The sequence below is a fragment of the Scyliorhinus torazame genome, chromosome 7 (genome assembly GCF_047496885.1).
Source record: "Scyliorhinus torazame isolate Kashiwa2021f chromosome 7, sScyTor2.1, whole genome shotgun sequence".
In the NCBI taxonomy this organism is placed as follows: domain Eukaryota; kingdom Metazoa; phylum Chordata; class Chondrichthyes; order Carcharhiniformes; family Scyliorhinidae; genus Scyliorhinus; species Scyliorhinus torazame.
This window is the reverse complement of record NC_092713.1, coordinates 140,710,363-140,726,877: the sequence shown is the minus strand read 5'-3', so window position 1 is coordinate 140,726,877 and position 16,515 is coordinate 140,710,363. Positions and strand designations below refer to the sequence as shown.

General features: G+C 44.8%; 1 protein-coding gene and 1 long non-coding RNA gene across 3 annotated transcripts in view; one reads left to right on the top strand and one right to left on the bottom strand.

Annotated features, from left to right (window-relative positions):
- Window positions 1-2,375: 2,375 nt before the first annotated feature.
- LOC140426610 (uncharacterized) lies at window positions 2,376-8,887 on the bottom strand. The gene is made up of 2 exons (XR_011948240.1): window positions 8,529-8,887; window positions 2,376-3,800 (listed from the first exon to the last, which is right to left on the bottom strand). It is a non-coding gene; the product is annotated as an uncharacterized lncRNA (long non-coding RNA).
- LOC140426608 (procollagen galactosyltransferase 2-like) overlaps window positions 8,804-16,515 on the top strand; it is a 313,431-nt gene continuing 305,719 nt past the window's right edge. Inside the window, exon 1 of one of the 2 annotated variants that reach the window (XM_072511594.1) lies at window positions 8,804-9,277. In XM_072511594.1, the coding sequence (XP_072367695.1) occupies window positions 9,045-9,277 (233 nt within the window). In that variant the 5' untranslated portion in view covers window positions 8,804-9,044. The remainder of the gene's footprint in view (window positions 9,278-16,515) is intronic. The other variant, XM_072511593.1, reaches the window with a different exon arrangement.

The window sequence follows — 16,515 nt, the reverse complement described above, 5'->3', positions numbered from 1 at the left end:
GTGTATTACCTGCTTTCCTGGGAGCTGACTTAGGTATAAATGTGCCTGAATTCTGGTTTGTGGTGATGATCTCACACTCATGTGGGGTACCTGCATATTGCAAATTGTCGGCTAGGAAAGTTTGGGTCTTGGTTCTTTTAACTGGAATGTCCCGTCCCTGTAAAAGAAGGGTCCAATGGGCTGCGTGGATTTGGCTGACTGTACCATCTTTAAGTCGACTGTCTAATAATAGCTGTGTTGGGGTGTGTTTAGTGAGAATGGTGATGGGGTTGAGTCCTGTAATGTAGGCTAAGTACTGTCCTGCCCAAAAAACTGCGAGCAGGTGCCTTTTGCTGGCAGAAAATTCTTGCTCGACAGGGTCGAACATGCGTGAGGCGTATGCCATGGGGCGTAATTGGTCATGGTGTTCCTGGAGGAGCACAGCCGAAAGGGTTCGGTCGGTGCTTGCAACTTCGATTGCGTAAGGGGAAAGTGGATCTGGGATCTGTAATGGGACCAGGCGAGGTGGAGGGAATTGGAGGGGAGTCTGGTGTGGGCAGGGGCCTCCCCACTGGCTAGCTCAAGCTGGCCAGTGAATGGGAGTGTGGTGGGGGGAGGGGCTGCGGTCATCGGAATCTGGCACAACAGGCTTCGATGTGCCGAGGAGGTGTGAGAAGTGGGGGGGAGGGGGCCGATACTGGGTGAGGTGTTTTCAAGAGGAAGTGGATGGGAGGATTCTGGGAGGGGCTCGATGGTGACAATGGGACGGGGCGGGGCAAGCCCAGTGGGCAGGGCCTGGAGTTATGATGATGGCAGACAGGAGTGGCGGTGGGGAGGGGGAAGGGCGGGGGGGAGGTGAGAGACCCCCGGTTGGGATAGTTACGTAGAATGTGAAGGGTTTGTTGGAGGGAGGTTTTCAGTGTCATCTCAGAGGTAGTGTTCATGAACTTGGAACCAGGGCCCCTGGAAGCTAATTTTGGGAGGGGGGGTCGGACCGGCTCGGGCGGCAGGCAGTTGCGGGGCAGATGTTATTAGCCTTCGCCTCGTTGATTGCCTGGAGGCGGGTCCTGTTGGGGTAGAGGTCAGCTTCTCCATCCTATGACACGGCTTGGTGGGGGGACCTACTTGAATTCCTTTGACTCTCGGGACGGTGAAGTCTCAGCTGAAGTGGATGAAGGGTTTCACAATTCATGGAGGCTGTTTATTATGCACTTCCGAGAATTGGTTGCCATTGAACATTAGCGGGGGTGGGGGGGTTCTAGAGCCTGTAGAACCCTGGAAGATGACCATCAATGCATCCACTATTTCTTGGGCCACTTCCTGAAGTACTCTGGGCTACAGATTATCAGACCATGAAGATTTATCAGCCTTCAATTCCATCAATTTCCCCAACACCATTTCTCTACTAATAATGATCGCCTTCAGTTCCTCCCTTTCACTAAATCCTGTGTGCCTCACCAATTCCTGTATGTAATTTGTGTCCTCATTTGTGAAGACAGAACCAAAGTATATATTAGCCATGATTGAATGGCAGAGCAGACTCGATGGACCAAAAGGTCTAATTTTGTCCCTATGCCATATGGTCTTATCGTCTTATTTAGATGGTCAGCCATTTCTTTGTTCCACTTTAAAGATTCTCCAGTTACTGACTGTAAGGGACCAACGTTAATTATGACAATCTTCATTAGCAAACCTTAACTGTCCGGACTCATGCATTAAGATTGGAGTATGATGACAAAGAACTGCTGCTGACTACATATTAATAATTCTAAAATAAATGAGAATTTGAAGTGGTTGAAAATTAGCATGAGCTGTGAAAATATCAGCTACAGCAGGAATGTCTAACTGTAGATAGTAGGTCTAAGGTTTGTGTTATGTGAATATATGTTTCATAAGGGGAAGCTCGCTTTCAAGGTATTTTTGGAATAACCAAATATTTTGGCTGGCTTTTTGAGCCCTAATCCTATATAAAAAAGCTCAGTCCCTAATACCTCACATTGGAGCAAAAAGTTAGCAAATGTATCTCATTTATATTGTCTCTGGACAACTCAGTGATAACTCATGTGATTGTGTCTGCCGGTGTTCTAATTTAGATTGCCAAATGGCAAACAATTCACCCAACTTCAACAAGTTGAAATGGAGCCACACCTGGTTCTCTGTGGTATAGTAGAGTGATATAGTCGACACTGTGGTGCAGACATTGATGTCATCACCATTTTCCTGATCATTGCCCTTTAGATTCAGATTTTAGTTGTGCAATCTGCTTGCTCCAGCCACTTGTGTTTTTTTTTAAATTATGTGAGAATTGGAAGAGTGCAGAGTTCTCACAGTTTTGCAGAAACAGGTATGATGACATGAGGAAGGGAAGGCAAGGCCATGGAGTGATTTGAAACCAATGATTTGAAAATGTTTTAATTGATTTGAACGCTCTACATATACATAACTCCATGCATCTATCCTGACCTGGACTGTTTCACATGCGAAATACAACTTAAAGCGCCAATGGACTCAAATCGTTAACTGTTTCTCTCTCCAAAGATGCTGGCAGACCTATTGTGTATTGTGGTGAACGTATTATGGTAATCATTCACCACTGTATTACATTGGACCACGCTGTTGCCCATGTGGGCTCCACCCATGGACCATTGTACTGTACTGCACTAAGGGGGCAGCACGGTAGCATTGTGGATAGCACAATTGCTTCACAGCTCCAGGGTCCCAGGTTCGATTCCGGCTTGGGTCACCGTCTGTGCGGAGTCCGCACATCCTCCCCGTGTGTGCGTGGGTTTCCTCCGGGTGCTCTGGTTTCCTCCCACAATCCAAAGATGTGCAGGTTAGGTGGATTGGCCATGATAAATTGCCCTTAGTGTCCAAAATTGCCCTTAGTGTTGGGTGGGGTTGCTGGGTTGTGGGGATAGGGTGGAGGTGTTGACCTTGGGTGAGGTGCTCTTTCCGGGAGCCGGTGCAGTCTCGATGGGCCGAGTGGCCTCCTTCTGCACTGTAAATTCTATGTTAATTCTATCATGTTGGTGCCCTTGTGGACTCCGCCCCTGTCCCCGCCCCCTTGAGGGGAGGTATAAGAGCAGCTGCTCTGTAGGCGGCTCTCACTTGCAGAGCAGTCGCAGGCAGGCACTGTTCTAGTTGATTAAAGCCTCTGTTCACTTCTAGTCTCTGTCTCGAGTGAATTGATGGTTGCATCATGTATATCCCACATTTTCTGTTTTTATTTCCGATTTCCAGAATCCGCGATATTTTACTTTGATTACAACATAACAGAAACTTGGGTACTGTCTTTCAAATGGAATTGTCTCACACTCACTTCTTTGTCTGGCCTTCAATATCAAACAGGCACGTGAAAGGGGATTATGTCAATAAAGTCAATAGAGTAACCCGAAACATCGCCTGAGCTTCCAATTGTAGATAGAAGTAGGGCAGATAATAAACATTAGACAAGGGGCGATTGTTCAATGTAATGGCTAGCCCACAAAAAGAATAATGTCCTGTAAAAATCTTCTGTCTGTTCATTATACTCTTATCCTTTTACATTCATTGGTGTGGTTGAAGAGTTAATAACATTGTAGTTTTGCGTTGACTGAATGGACTCGGAAAGGAAACAGATATGCAGCATTCTCCACAACTTGGCTCTATTCCCGTAATCCATCTTATCCCTGGTTCCACTTCATCTCCGTTCCATTCTCTCTTGTCCGTTCTCATGTCAACTCCTATCATTTTCCATTTAGCGCTCCCTTAGCTCTTGCTAAGTTGCAAATAGAAGCTGAGTTTAGAAAATGTTCTTATTTCTGACCATATCCATGGCATATCTAAGGGAGAAAGCAAAATGCTTTGAGAAGCTAGAAATCTCATAGATTTGGTCAGTTTAAATTCATTCTCAATTTATGGGTGTCATCAGGTATTTTAAAAATGCTCTGCAAATTACACAAATATTTTTGTGATTGAAAATTGTGATGCAAAGATTGCATTTCCATCAATTGCCTTACATGTACCTGCATAGTATTTGCATGTGCTCAGCCATGAACAGCGCTGTACTTTTGTGCAGTTTTAATTTAGTTCAATTATTCATAGGAAAGATCATAAATGGAGGTTTTGGCAACTGCTACAAAGCAGAAAGTGCATGGGGAGCTTCTGAATGAGAAAAGCAAGCTAACCATTTGCGAGAGAAACTTTCAACTTGTTATAACCTCCATGAGATCCACGGGGACGATCTGATAGTTCAATGTGCCTTTGGGGCACGTGGAGTACGAGCTCCCTCGCTGAAGGGGAGAGGCCAACAGAGAGCTCACTAGTTCCCCGAGATAAAAGCCGGCTCAGGATGGTCCCGGCTGGGACTTGGACTTTTGCTTAGTTGCTGTATATCCTAGCTGTGAGTAGGAAATAAACTATGTTTTTTTAAATTAAAACTTCAAACATCCAATTTTTTTTTCCAATTAAGGGGCAATTTAGCATGGACAATCCACCTACCATGCACATCTTTGGGTTGTGGGGGCGAAAACCACATTAACACGGGGAGAATGTGCAAACTCCACATGGACAGTGACCCTGAGCCGGGATCGAACCTGGGACCTCGGTGCCATGAGGCAGCAGAGCTAACCACTGCGCTACCATGCTGCCCCAGAAATAAACTATATTTGACGCACCTTTTCGGGACTCCTCATTGACTTGTATACACCTGAAGGAGGGTCCTACTCAAAAGAACGTGTCCTTAAGGCACAGGCTGACTTCGGCAAAAAGATGACTATCTAAGGCCATAAAAAGGCCCCACAAATATATAAAATGTAACTCTACATTTTACTCCAGCACTATTTCACAACTCTTTAGCCTTCATTCTACTGGACTCACATTTAAAATTATAATGCTCCTTTACAAAAATTCACTGCATTACAAATTTTGGCCACTGTTGCAAAACCGCATATACCAGTAACTCTGTAATCTCTGATACGATCTGTCCGCAAAGCTTGTATTAGCAGAAAAGGGACGTGTATTTGAAGAAACGTATGTTTGTATTTTGGCTTTCTGACTATTAAACTAAATTCCACAGCATTTTACCTGTTTTTTGGGGGGGTGGATTGTTGCTGGGATTGCAACTTTATCACAACAAAAGTCTGCAGATTTCTGTGCTGCCAGTGCCAGAAATTTTAATTATTTACATCCGATGTGAAGTATGTCTTTTATTTCACTCTTTAAACACAAGAGCCTGACTCTGTATCTTGATTACAAAAAGCTGGCTGCCTTTCTTTTGTAAAGTTTTAACTTCACTGTCATGCAGGTGCTAATTTGCACTGGAACATGATTTACAGCACCCCGTTCTCTTATATGCAACCCTAACATTTGTCATTATTCCTATCGATTAAAGTGGCACTATCGTTGTTTGAACTGATCTCCAACTTGAGCAAGTTGACCATCCACTCTGTACACCTCCTCTTATTGTCCTAGGGTCTGCCCTATTCAGATCCTCTCCCTTACCTCTTTGTCTGGCACATTGATGACTGTATCAATGCTGTATCCTGGTGTCACTCCTAACTGGAAAATGTCATCAAATTTCTTTCAATTTCCATCCCTCCTTTCCTTCCATATGATCTATTTCCCACTCTTAATAATAATCTTTATTATTGTCACAAGTAGGCTTACATTAACACTGCAATGAAATTACTGTGAAAAGCCCCTAGTCGCCACACTCCGGCACCTGTTCGGGTACACTGAGGGAGAATTCAGAATGTCCAATTCACCTAACAAGCATGCCTTTCAGGACTTGTGGGAGGAAACCGGAGCACCCGCAGGAAACCCACGCAGTCACAAGGAGAACGTGCAGACAGTGACCCAAGCGGGAATCGAACCCGGGACCCTGGCGCTGTGAAGCCACTCTTCCCTTACCTTCCTTGATTTCTTTCTCCATTTCTACTGAAAGGTTGTCCAATATTTACCATCAGCACTGCCACAGCTACCTTGACTACACTTCGCTGCACCATAATTTCCATTTCCACAGTTTCTATTTTTTTCTTATACCTGCTCTGATGATACTAGCGCTTCCGATATATTTTCCGTTTTTCTCAGCCAGCGGTCCTTTGCACTGCGATTGGCAGGGTTCTCGAATGTGCGCACCCCATTTCCACAAATCTGCTCTCATTAATTTGTCTCCACCTCGGAACAACGTATGCATTCCCCTCATTCTCACCATCCCACCCATCCCCATCAGCATTCACAGTCAATGGATCACCTTCCGCCATTTTCACCACCTCCAATGTGATGCCACCGCCAAACATATCTTCCCTTCTCCTCCCCTTTCAGGAGCCCAGAGGAACTATTCCCTCATGACAGCCTGAGGGGAGGCAGTGGCATAGTGGTACTGTCACTGGACTAGTAAACCAGAGACACAGAGTAATGTTCTGGGGGCCCAGCTTCAAATCCCGCCACTACAGATGGTGAAATTTGAATTCAATAAAAATCTGGAATTACAAGTCTAATGGTGACCATGAAACCATTGTCGATTGTCATAAAACACAAGTTGGTCCACAAATGGCGGTTCGAGAAGAAAATCTGCTGTCCTTACTTGGTCTGTCCTATATGTGACTCCAGACCTACAGCAATGTGGTTGACTCTTAACTACCCTCTCAAGGACAATAAGAGAGGGGCAATAAATGCTGGCACAGTCTGCAGTGCCCACATCCCGTGGGCGAATTAAAGATCCACTCCTCAATCACCTCAACAAACCTTTCCATTCTCTGAGAGAGCACAGGAACGCCAGTCCTTTTACCTTCACTTTTTGCATTGTCCCCGTCCTCAAACACTCCTTCCATGTGAAACCGTGATTTATTTGTAACTAAGTTACGCTAACTGCGTATCATACCGTGGCTAGACCGCACTTACGGTGCTGCAGGAAAATCTGGTCACCATATTGTAAAAAGGATATTGAGATAGGGGAGAAGTGCAGAGAAGATTTACAAGAATTATACCAGAAATATATAGGTACACACATCAGGACAGGAGTGGCTGGCTGGGCCACTTTTCTCTTGAGAAAAGAAGGTGGAGCGTGAACAAATAGGGGTCTTTAAAATTATGAAAATTTAATTAAAGTGGCTATGGAGAGAGAATGTTTCCTCTTGTGGGATAGAATATAATTTGAGGCTATCAATATAAGATAGTCACCAAGAAATATAACTGGGATTTCAGAAGAAACTTCTTTATCAAGAGAGAAATGAGAATGCTGAACTCAATGCCACATTGAATGATTGCAAGGAAATTGAAACCAATTGTATCAATGCAACTAAAGCAATGTGATAAAAAGATTTTCACACAGCGGGTGGTTACGATGATAGATTTAGATGAGAAAAGATTACTATTCAAATAATCATCTCATGCCCTCACCAGGGGCTGTTTAGCACAGGGCTAAATCGATGTCTTTAAAAGCAGACCAAGGCAGGCCAGCAGCACGGTTCGATTCCCGTAACAGCCTCACTGAACAGGCGCCGGAATGTGGCGAATAGGGGCTTTTCACAGTAACTTAATTTGAAGCCTACTTGTGACAATAAGCAATTTTCATTTCATTTCATTTCTTGACAGGAAGCGTGAGCAGAGCATAAATACTGGTACAGACTGGTTGGCTGAATGGCCTGTTTCTGTGCCCTATATGTAATCCTATGTAATTGCGGGCTTAGATCAGCAAATTCAGCACAACTCAATAATTGAATGCGGGATCTTCCTAAGCAGCATGTCTCAGTACCACACTAAGGAATGCAATTACTTGGTGAACAGTTTAAATAAGGCACCTCTTCACCCATAATCTTTAAAAGAAAATTGGTAGCAATAATTCATAATGCAAGAGAACACCAACACGTGCATGAATTTGATGCTGTGTGGTTTCTGACTCCATAGTGGTAGGTGCAGCCAGTACACCTGTGATTCCAACATTGTCAATCTAGCCTCAACATTAGATTAGACACTGTTTATAACATCTGTCAAATAAAAATAAAACACTGTGGATGTTGGAAATCTGAAACAAAAACAGAAGATACTGGGAAAAATTCAACAGGTCTATCCTTATGACTTCTTCAGAACTAAAGGGAGGAATCTCTCTTGAAGAAGACAGAAAAGACATGGACAATAGAAGGCATCTTGGAATTCGGGAAGTGTAAGAAAGCATGGGGGGGAGGGTGGAAAGAAGTAAAATAAGACATTAGAAAGGTCAGGAAGAATGATGGTGGCAGTGGAGATTTTATTAGCAGATACATGAACTGATACTGAAAGCTAAAGATGTAAAACAAAAAGAAAGCGTGAACAAGGTTCAAATGATCAGGTAGAAATCGACAGTCAGATTAAAAATTGAAATTATTATTGCGGTATAGGAAGAACGTTTCTGGGAGGGTGTAAGGAATTTAATTTGCCGTTTTGATCCCTTCCAGAACTAAATCAAACAATTGAAGGCCAGGTATCACAGAGGGCAGATGCGACAGGGGCAATCCTGTTCTAAGGAGAGAGATAAAAATCTGTCTTTTTTTGTTATCCATGTGTAATGTTTCAGAACAGTCATCACTCACAACACATTGCTCAAACCTCGCCAGCGAACTTTTGTCCCGAAACTCACTTCAGTGACCGAATTCGTTTTGATGAAACCCGAGCAAATCAAAATTCACTTGGCAGCTTAAAAAACTTCCAAACATTGGCGCCCAAAACAATGTCATTTAGTCAATTTAATGGGGGTGAAAAAACAACTTGGGGGTTAAGGTGATCAGCGCAAGAAGGAAGATTAATGGATTTAAAAAAAACAACTGAGTGTTAGATTTATTCTGCAGTTAGAGTTCAGAAGTAAAAAAGTTTGGAATGTCAGTTGTCCCAGGTACTCAAGTACAAGCGGCAGATTGTAGCACGGGGCTGCATTCCCTGTGGCAGGTTGGGCTGCCGGATGCCTTTATAGTGTATGCAGATCACCGGGTGATAAAGTCAAGAGAGAGAGAGAGAGAGCCGACAGGGCGACTATTACCTAAACAACCAGCAGCAGCAACAGTGCCAGTCGAGGCAGGACAGGGGAGCCTCGCTTTAAGAGCACCCACAACATGGCTGCTTGCACACATCTCCCCAGACCTCTCATCTGCCTGCTGCTGCTCTCACTGACAGCGATTGCAGGCCATGGGGCTCATTTTCCCGAGGAGACACTGGCGAAGGAGTCGGCTTTGCTGAGACCCAAGGTTTTGCTGGCCATCATTGCCCGGAACGCGGCGCACACGCTGCCCCATTATCTGGGCTGCATCGAGAGGTTGGACTACCCCAAGGACAGAATCGCTCTCTGGTGAGCAAGTGGTTTATTTTCAGTTAAAGATCCACTGTTAATACGATTATCACATAAATAGCCGCCTTAATCGGAGTGACTACAATGGGTATTATCTATTGGTATTTGTGTGACATGCAGAATGAGGGGGGTGAGTGGCACTGACTGAATTGTTGATTTACGTTGAGGATTTATTTTCTCAGTCACTGGCTCTGGTGTCTGTCGCAACAACTCTCTAAAACTCTTCAGAACATACCATTCGCCGTATGTTAGTCAGGCGGGCGTTTTCTGTGAAAATTGGTGATTTTCCCCCAGCTCTGCCAGAGTGTGTTTTAGACAGACACCTGTGTGTGTGTATATGTGTGGACGCTGCTTCCAGCGGTTGTGGCGGGAGTGAGGCGATGGGAGGGCTGCTGGATGGTTTCATTCACATGGTGGGGGTGCTGTTAAAGCGGGCACTTGGGGGACATGTCCTTGTGCTGGTCTCCGTGCTGGAAGTCTCCCTGTCTTTCCCTCCCGCTTCAAGATTGTCATTCATTCAAATACTCCACTCTCCATTCAATCTGGGATTGGGATTGATAGAACTCCTGCTGCCTCGGTAACTGCAGCAGGCGGGATGGTTATTAGACAGGGACCGGGAAGCCCCCACAGTTTAATGCCATGTCCCAGTTTTAGCAGCAGAGTGAAGATACCTCAGTGTGGGAGAGCCACAGAGAGCCCTTTCCCTGGTCTAAGGGGAGGGACTCTGCTTGGCTGTTATTGCGCCGCCCCGCTGAGGCACGCGGGTCATTTGGGGGGGGAGGTTAAAAAAACTCTCTTCTTTCATCCTGCGCACTTCCATCCCCACTTTGTGCACCCCAAACCAACAGCCACACTCCCCATCCTATGTCAAACATCTCTCACTTGTAATGGATGTGGTGTTATACACTAATCCAGACATTTCTTTTTCGGAAAGGGAAATGCCTGGGATTAATGCGGGAGAGGAAACCGGTCAGTGAACGCTCTCTGTGTTTCATTGAAGTGTATGTATTTTTTAAAAATCCCATTCCAGCACTAAAACCAAAGCAGGTTGAAGCACTGAGCTCAGGGCTATGGTGGTCGGCAAGTAGTGAGAGGCCAGTGTATTCGGCGCCTTCAGAGCAGGGAGTCAGGCTTGGAGCGTCCACCCCTCCAACAGTGTTTGACCTGCTCTATTCCAGTGATGTGTGTGTTGGAGGATTTCCAGGCCTCCACTGTTGTCCTGGAGCCTTGGAGGATTTCCAGGCCTCCACTGTTGTCCTGGAGCCTCGGGGAATTCAAGATGAATCTCACGCCCACGACCCAGGAGAGAAATTACAGCGACTTTAAAAAGTGTGCAGATTTTGTGATTTCCTCAGCAACACATTTTTGTTATTGAACGATTGGTGACGGGGAGAGAATGGGCGCTTGGAAGTGATTTGCTGAAGCCTTCACAGATAACTCCAGAAGGCAGAGTTAACAATCCTGGTTTAGATCCCCCCCCCCCCCCCCCTCCTAGCGTTTTCCTAATGATCCAGTAAGATTGAAAACTGGTGTGGGAGGAGTGTGTGCAGCCTGGAGTTTGGCTGGCCATTGCTCTCTCTGAGTGAGGCTGGGGGTGTTGGAGGTTAAGGCAGCAGCTCACCTGGACGTTAGTGCAGTCAGAGAGTGACAGCGGGCTGTGTGGGTGAGGTTTCACTGCTGGCCTCAGTTCACACATTAATCATTTTGCACCAGTCTGCCTTGAGGGGCGGGAAAGATTCGTGTTTAAAAAAATAGTCTCCCGTTTTGCTGCAGTAAAAAAGCCAACTTTATTCATTCAATGATAACAATCGGGTTCTCGCTGAGCAATAACTTTTCTGACCCCGTGTTCCAGTCTTTGCACAACAGCTAAGCAATGATTTGACCGCTTGATGATTGAGATGTGTCCCAGTTTGCAAACACCGGGCTCCCAGAATCTCCAGGGCTGAAGAGACACGTACTCGTGTGTCCAGAATAGAATAGCGACTGGTCACACATCCCCTGGTAATCCAGGGTGACTCTGAGCATGTCCTCTGTGTGTGTGTTACTCACATCTTCCTCAGCCCCAATAAGCAGCGCAGACGATACACTGCTGGGCAGCCGGTGAAGGTGCGTTTGTGTTGTTGCCTGTTATAACCCATTGCAGTCGCACACTCCTCCTCTTAGCCTTCCCCTTTACAGCCCCAGCTGGGTAACGGTGGAGCTCTCGCCATCTGCTCAAACGGTGCCTGGGTGTCCAGGCGGGCTCTGGAGGTTACTGCCGAGCGGCGTGGAGAGATAGCTATCTATGCAGGGGGAGACTTGTTGCACAGCATTCCCCACCACCACCAGCACCACCACCTATCCCCAGCAGGAGGGGATATTAAAGAGGGGCTAACAGGAACTCATTATTTAACACCAGCTTCAATCCATGTCCCAGTTTTACCTGTAGAGAATGTAACCCAGTGTGGGAGATGCAGATAGCGCTTTCCTGAATCTAGTGGCCAGGGACTCTGCTGGGCTCTCTCAGTACCGCCCCCGCTGATACACGCGGGGGTCTGGGGACGGATTTCATCCTTTAAAATCCCCCTCCCATCTTTGTGTTCACAAACAGCTCAAACCAACACTTCACATGCCCACTCCTGCTGGCTCTCGTGGTCACTGTGATAAAATAACCCAGAGATTTAAAAGCATCATAAACATATGTCCGGGGTTACTATGTAATAGGGGACGCCATGCTCTGTATTTCAGTGAAGTGTGTGTGAAATGTTCCCCAGAGCAGCATGAAAGCAAGCTGAATAACTGAGCTCAAAGAGGTGTACAGCATTCGGGAGTGAGAAGTCAGTGTACCAGGCAGCTCCCAGAGCCGGGAGCAATGTTCAGGGGGTTCCACACGTGTCTCCGGCATTATTATTAAACTGCTAGGGCAGCACGGTAGCATTGTGGATAGCCCAATTGCTTCACAGCTCCAGGGTCCCAGGTTCGATTCCGGCTTGGGCCTCTGTCTGTGCGGAGTCTGCCCATCCTCCCCGTGTGTGCGTGGGTTTCCTCCGGGTGCTCCGGTTTCCTCCCACAGTCCAAAGATGTGCAGGTTAGGTGGATTGGCCATGATAAATTGCCCTTAGTGTCCAAAATTGCCCTTAGTGTTGGGTGGGGTTAATGGGTTATGGGGAAAGGGTGGAGGTGTTGACCTTGGGTAGGGTGCTCTTTCCAAGAGCCGGTGCAGACTCGATGGGCCGAATGGCCTCCTTCTGCACTGTAAATTCTATGTAAATTCCTGCTTTATTGCTTCCCATTTCCCGCAGGGGTTTACATCTAGCAGACCCTTGCTGCTGTAAGGAAGTCCCTGATTCAGGGAAATTTGCATTTATCCTGACTTGCAGTTCAGTTCCTTAACCGGAGAACCTCTTGGATACAGAAGTGGGTGGCTGGGGGAGTCATCCCTGCAGATTAGCGTTGGACAGGAGGCCCTTGAGGTTTGATCAGGCAACGTTTGGGTAACTTAAATAAGTTTTGGTCTCCTTTTCTCTCCCTCTCTCTCCCTGTCTCACTGGGGTCTAGTCCAGACTCAGGTTTTACATGAAGGTGGTAGCTTTGAACTGGGAGCCTTGGTCAGAACCAATCTGAACTTGGCTTCTGCTTGGCACAGACCTACCAGAGCCACACATAGGGGAAAGAGATCGTATTTGGACCACTCCAGGCCATACGGCCCATCACGTTCCATGCTGTAACGATTCTGTGATTCTCACAGGACATGCCACCCTGAACTCAATTTTGTACCAATGTTTCTGAACTACATCCTGTGATCATACTCAATAACAGGGAGCTTTCATAGTCCAAACAAAACTACAGTAAAGGCAGAGGCCATTCAGCCCCGAGTGCCTGTGACATACCGACGCTGTCTCCTGTCACCCCAGAATTGAGGCTGCAGAGTTGTGGTTTTTGAGCTGAGTAATGAAGATATCTGGACAGATCATACTACCAATGAAGAGGTGCTGGTAACATCTGAGAGCAAAAGAACTCTGCTGACCAAGATCAGGAAAAAACTGCTGGAGTTACTTGGGCAGGTAACAGGAACTCATTTAGAAAGTATGATACTGACGGGAAAGATGAATTGTAAAAAAGAGATTGGTTAGACAAAGAATGATCTTTTTAAAGAGTCTCGCAAACTGGGTGAATGCACCACCAATGAAGATGATCCTGTGTAAGATTAACATGGATCATAACCATTATTGCCAACACTCTCTTAGGGCATGGTACCTGAAGATAGAGTGATAGTCCCTATGCATGCACTTCATATCGGAATAAGTTACTGCTGAATCTGAGGGTAGTGCATGCAGTGTTGGGAACATTCTATTAATATATTCTGACTGTGTATTTCCTGTCGACTTTTTTGCTTCATAAATTCTCATGATCACCATGGTGCAGATTTTGCAATCAGCAGCAACACGATGGCACCCACTGCTAATCTCAAAGAAAGCTGTCCACAAAGATTGAGTAATCTCTATGCCATGTATCTCTTCTTTCCAATGCCAGTTTGAATCTGGCACCAAGTCAATGGGATCTCCAGGTTTCCAGCACCAAGGTGTCATCAAGCAGGTTAAATAGCCAATCATTTTCAAGCATTCTTCCAGACAGCAAACCAGGAAGTAAAATGCATTGATCCTCCTTAATTTCTTATTAAACCAGCACAGACCCACAAAATATTTTCAGTCGAACTGGTACCTTTATTGATACAAGACCTCTTAAAAAAACAGTTCCAGTTATTCTTTCACCAAAGAGTTTTAGAGAATCATGGTGCAGTTACTGGTACAGTAACACAAACCATTATTCGTGAATGTAAATGTTATATACATTACACAGAATGTACATCAAAGAAACAGCTCATTCAGCCTAACTAGTACATGCCAGTGTACTAGTGAATATGAGTCTTTAACTGATTCTATTTGCATTTAATTTTGTTCCATTCTCCTTCATGTTTACCAGTGTCTAATTTACCCTGAAATGGATCAATGTTCGTCACTTCATCTACTCCATGTGGTATCAGGTTCCCCATTCTAATCTCTCTCTGAGTAATAAACATAACATTAAAAATTGGAACAGGCCAGTACTTAAGATGTGGTCTTCTTCGATTATGGCAAGACTTCCTTATTCTTAAACTCCAATCCCCAGGTGGTATAGGCTGACATACCAGTTGTTTTCCTAATGGCTTGCTGAAACTGCTTGGTAACTTCTTTTATCTGAGGACAAGGACCACAAAAATCCCTTTGAATGCCAAGCTTTATGAGACCCTCACATTTTACAAAATATCCTGTTTTTCATTTCCAGGTCCATCCTGTACTTCTCCACATTATACTCCATCTACCTTGTTGCCCAATCACTTAACTGCTCAAAATCTCCTCAGCTTACCTTCCCACCTAGCTTTGTATTGTCAGCAAACCTAGATATATTACACTCAGTCCCCTCATCTAAGTCATTGATATAGACTGTAAATAGCTGAGGCTGAAGTACTGATCCTTGCAGCACCTCACTAATTACAGCCTGCCAACCTGAAAGTGACATGTTTATTAGTACTCTCTGTTTACTGCCCTTTAACCAATCCTCAATCCATATTAATACATTACTTCTCAGCCTTTTCCTAAATTCCCTCCTGGATTTATTAGTGACCACCTCGTATTTATGGACCTTAGTTTTGGCCTGTTTGACACAAGAAAACATCTCTCAAACCCTCTCATAATCTTAAAGATCTTTACCAAGTTAACCCTCAGCGTTCTCTTTTTGAATAAAAGCCCGGCCTGTTCAATCTTTGCTGATTGGTATAACCTTTCACTTCAGGTATGACTCCAGCATGTCTTTTTGGCACCAGTGCCTCTGTATCCTTCATATAAAATGGAGACCAAAGCTGTTCTGGTCTAACTAAGGTTTTGTGCAAGTTTAAAATAATTTCTCTCTTTTTCAATTCTATCCCTCTGGAAATGAACTTGAGTTATTCATTTCGCTTTTTTAATGGCCTCATTAGCCTGCGTTGCTACCTTTATACAAAAGCAAAATACTGCGTGTGCTGGAAATCTGAAAGAAAAACAGAAAACGCTGGGAAAACTCAGCAGGTCTGGCAGCACATGTGGAGAGAGAAACAAACATCACATTTCAGGTCTGAGTCCTTTCACCTGAACAGTTGAGCATTTTCTGTTTTTATTTTAGACATTTCCTCGAGATTTGTGTCTCCGTAAAAGTTATTTGACCTTAACCATCATGGTTCTGTGTGATTCAACTCAGACATTTAAAAGGATGTTATCTTTTTTTATGTTGCAAAGGCTTTACAATTTACTGTGTGCCTTGGAACAGTACACAGTGTATGCCTCAACACACCTTGTCTGATGGCAGCATGATATGGGGGCCGGTTAAGCTCAGTTGGCTAGACAGCTAGTTTGATACAGAGCAAAGCCAAAAGTGTGGGTTCTAATTCCCGTACTGGCTGAGGTAATTCCTGAAAGCCTCACTTTCTCAATCTTGCCCCTGGCCTGAAGTGTGATCCTCAGATTAAATCATCACAAGCCATTTCTCCCCCTCAAAGGGGAAAGCAGCATATGGTCATATGGGACTATGGCGATTTTACCTGTGATAGTGCATGCTGTGTGGGGCAAAAGTAACATGCCTGTTATTGGTGTAATTAAAATGGGTGAGAGTTAGGTTAACTGCAAAGTCCAGTCCTGGCAATCCAGTGAATCATTAGAAGAGGGCAGAAATTAGGATACCTTTTAAACAAATGAAGATCATTCATGTGTCTTAACTCAGGGGGTGGAGGCGGACACACACTTTATCTTTGGAAGTTACTTTTGTATCGAGAATTTAAGAGCAATGTGCAAATACAATCTGCTATCTATACATAATTTAGCTCATCACCCTAAAGATTGCTTCAAAAACATTAAGCGCATTTGAATGTCAACCAGTGTTCAGATTCAGGCAAGTAAATCTGATACTTAAAATTAATACTGAGCCTTAACTGTGTAGTTTGTTAACTTAACACTACGCACAAGGAAACTCATGACTGAAGGCCCCTTATTCAGTTGCAATTCTGGTCAAATGCTTGCTTGTGCTCAAAATGTCCATATGCAGTGTCAAGTTTGAAAGATGTCGAGTAGTCACTTGGGTAAGGTGTTTAACAGCTCCTACGCTGACAGAATCATTTCATAGTGCAGGGCAATGTAGTTTCTTGTATGTTTTAAGTCTAACAGTAAAACAATGTTAGGGTAATCTGACGC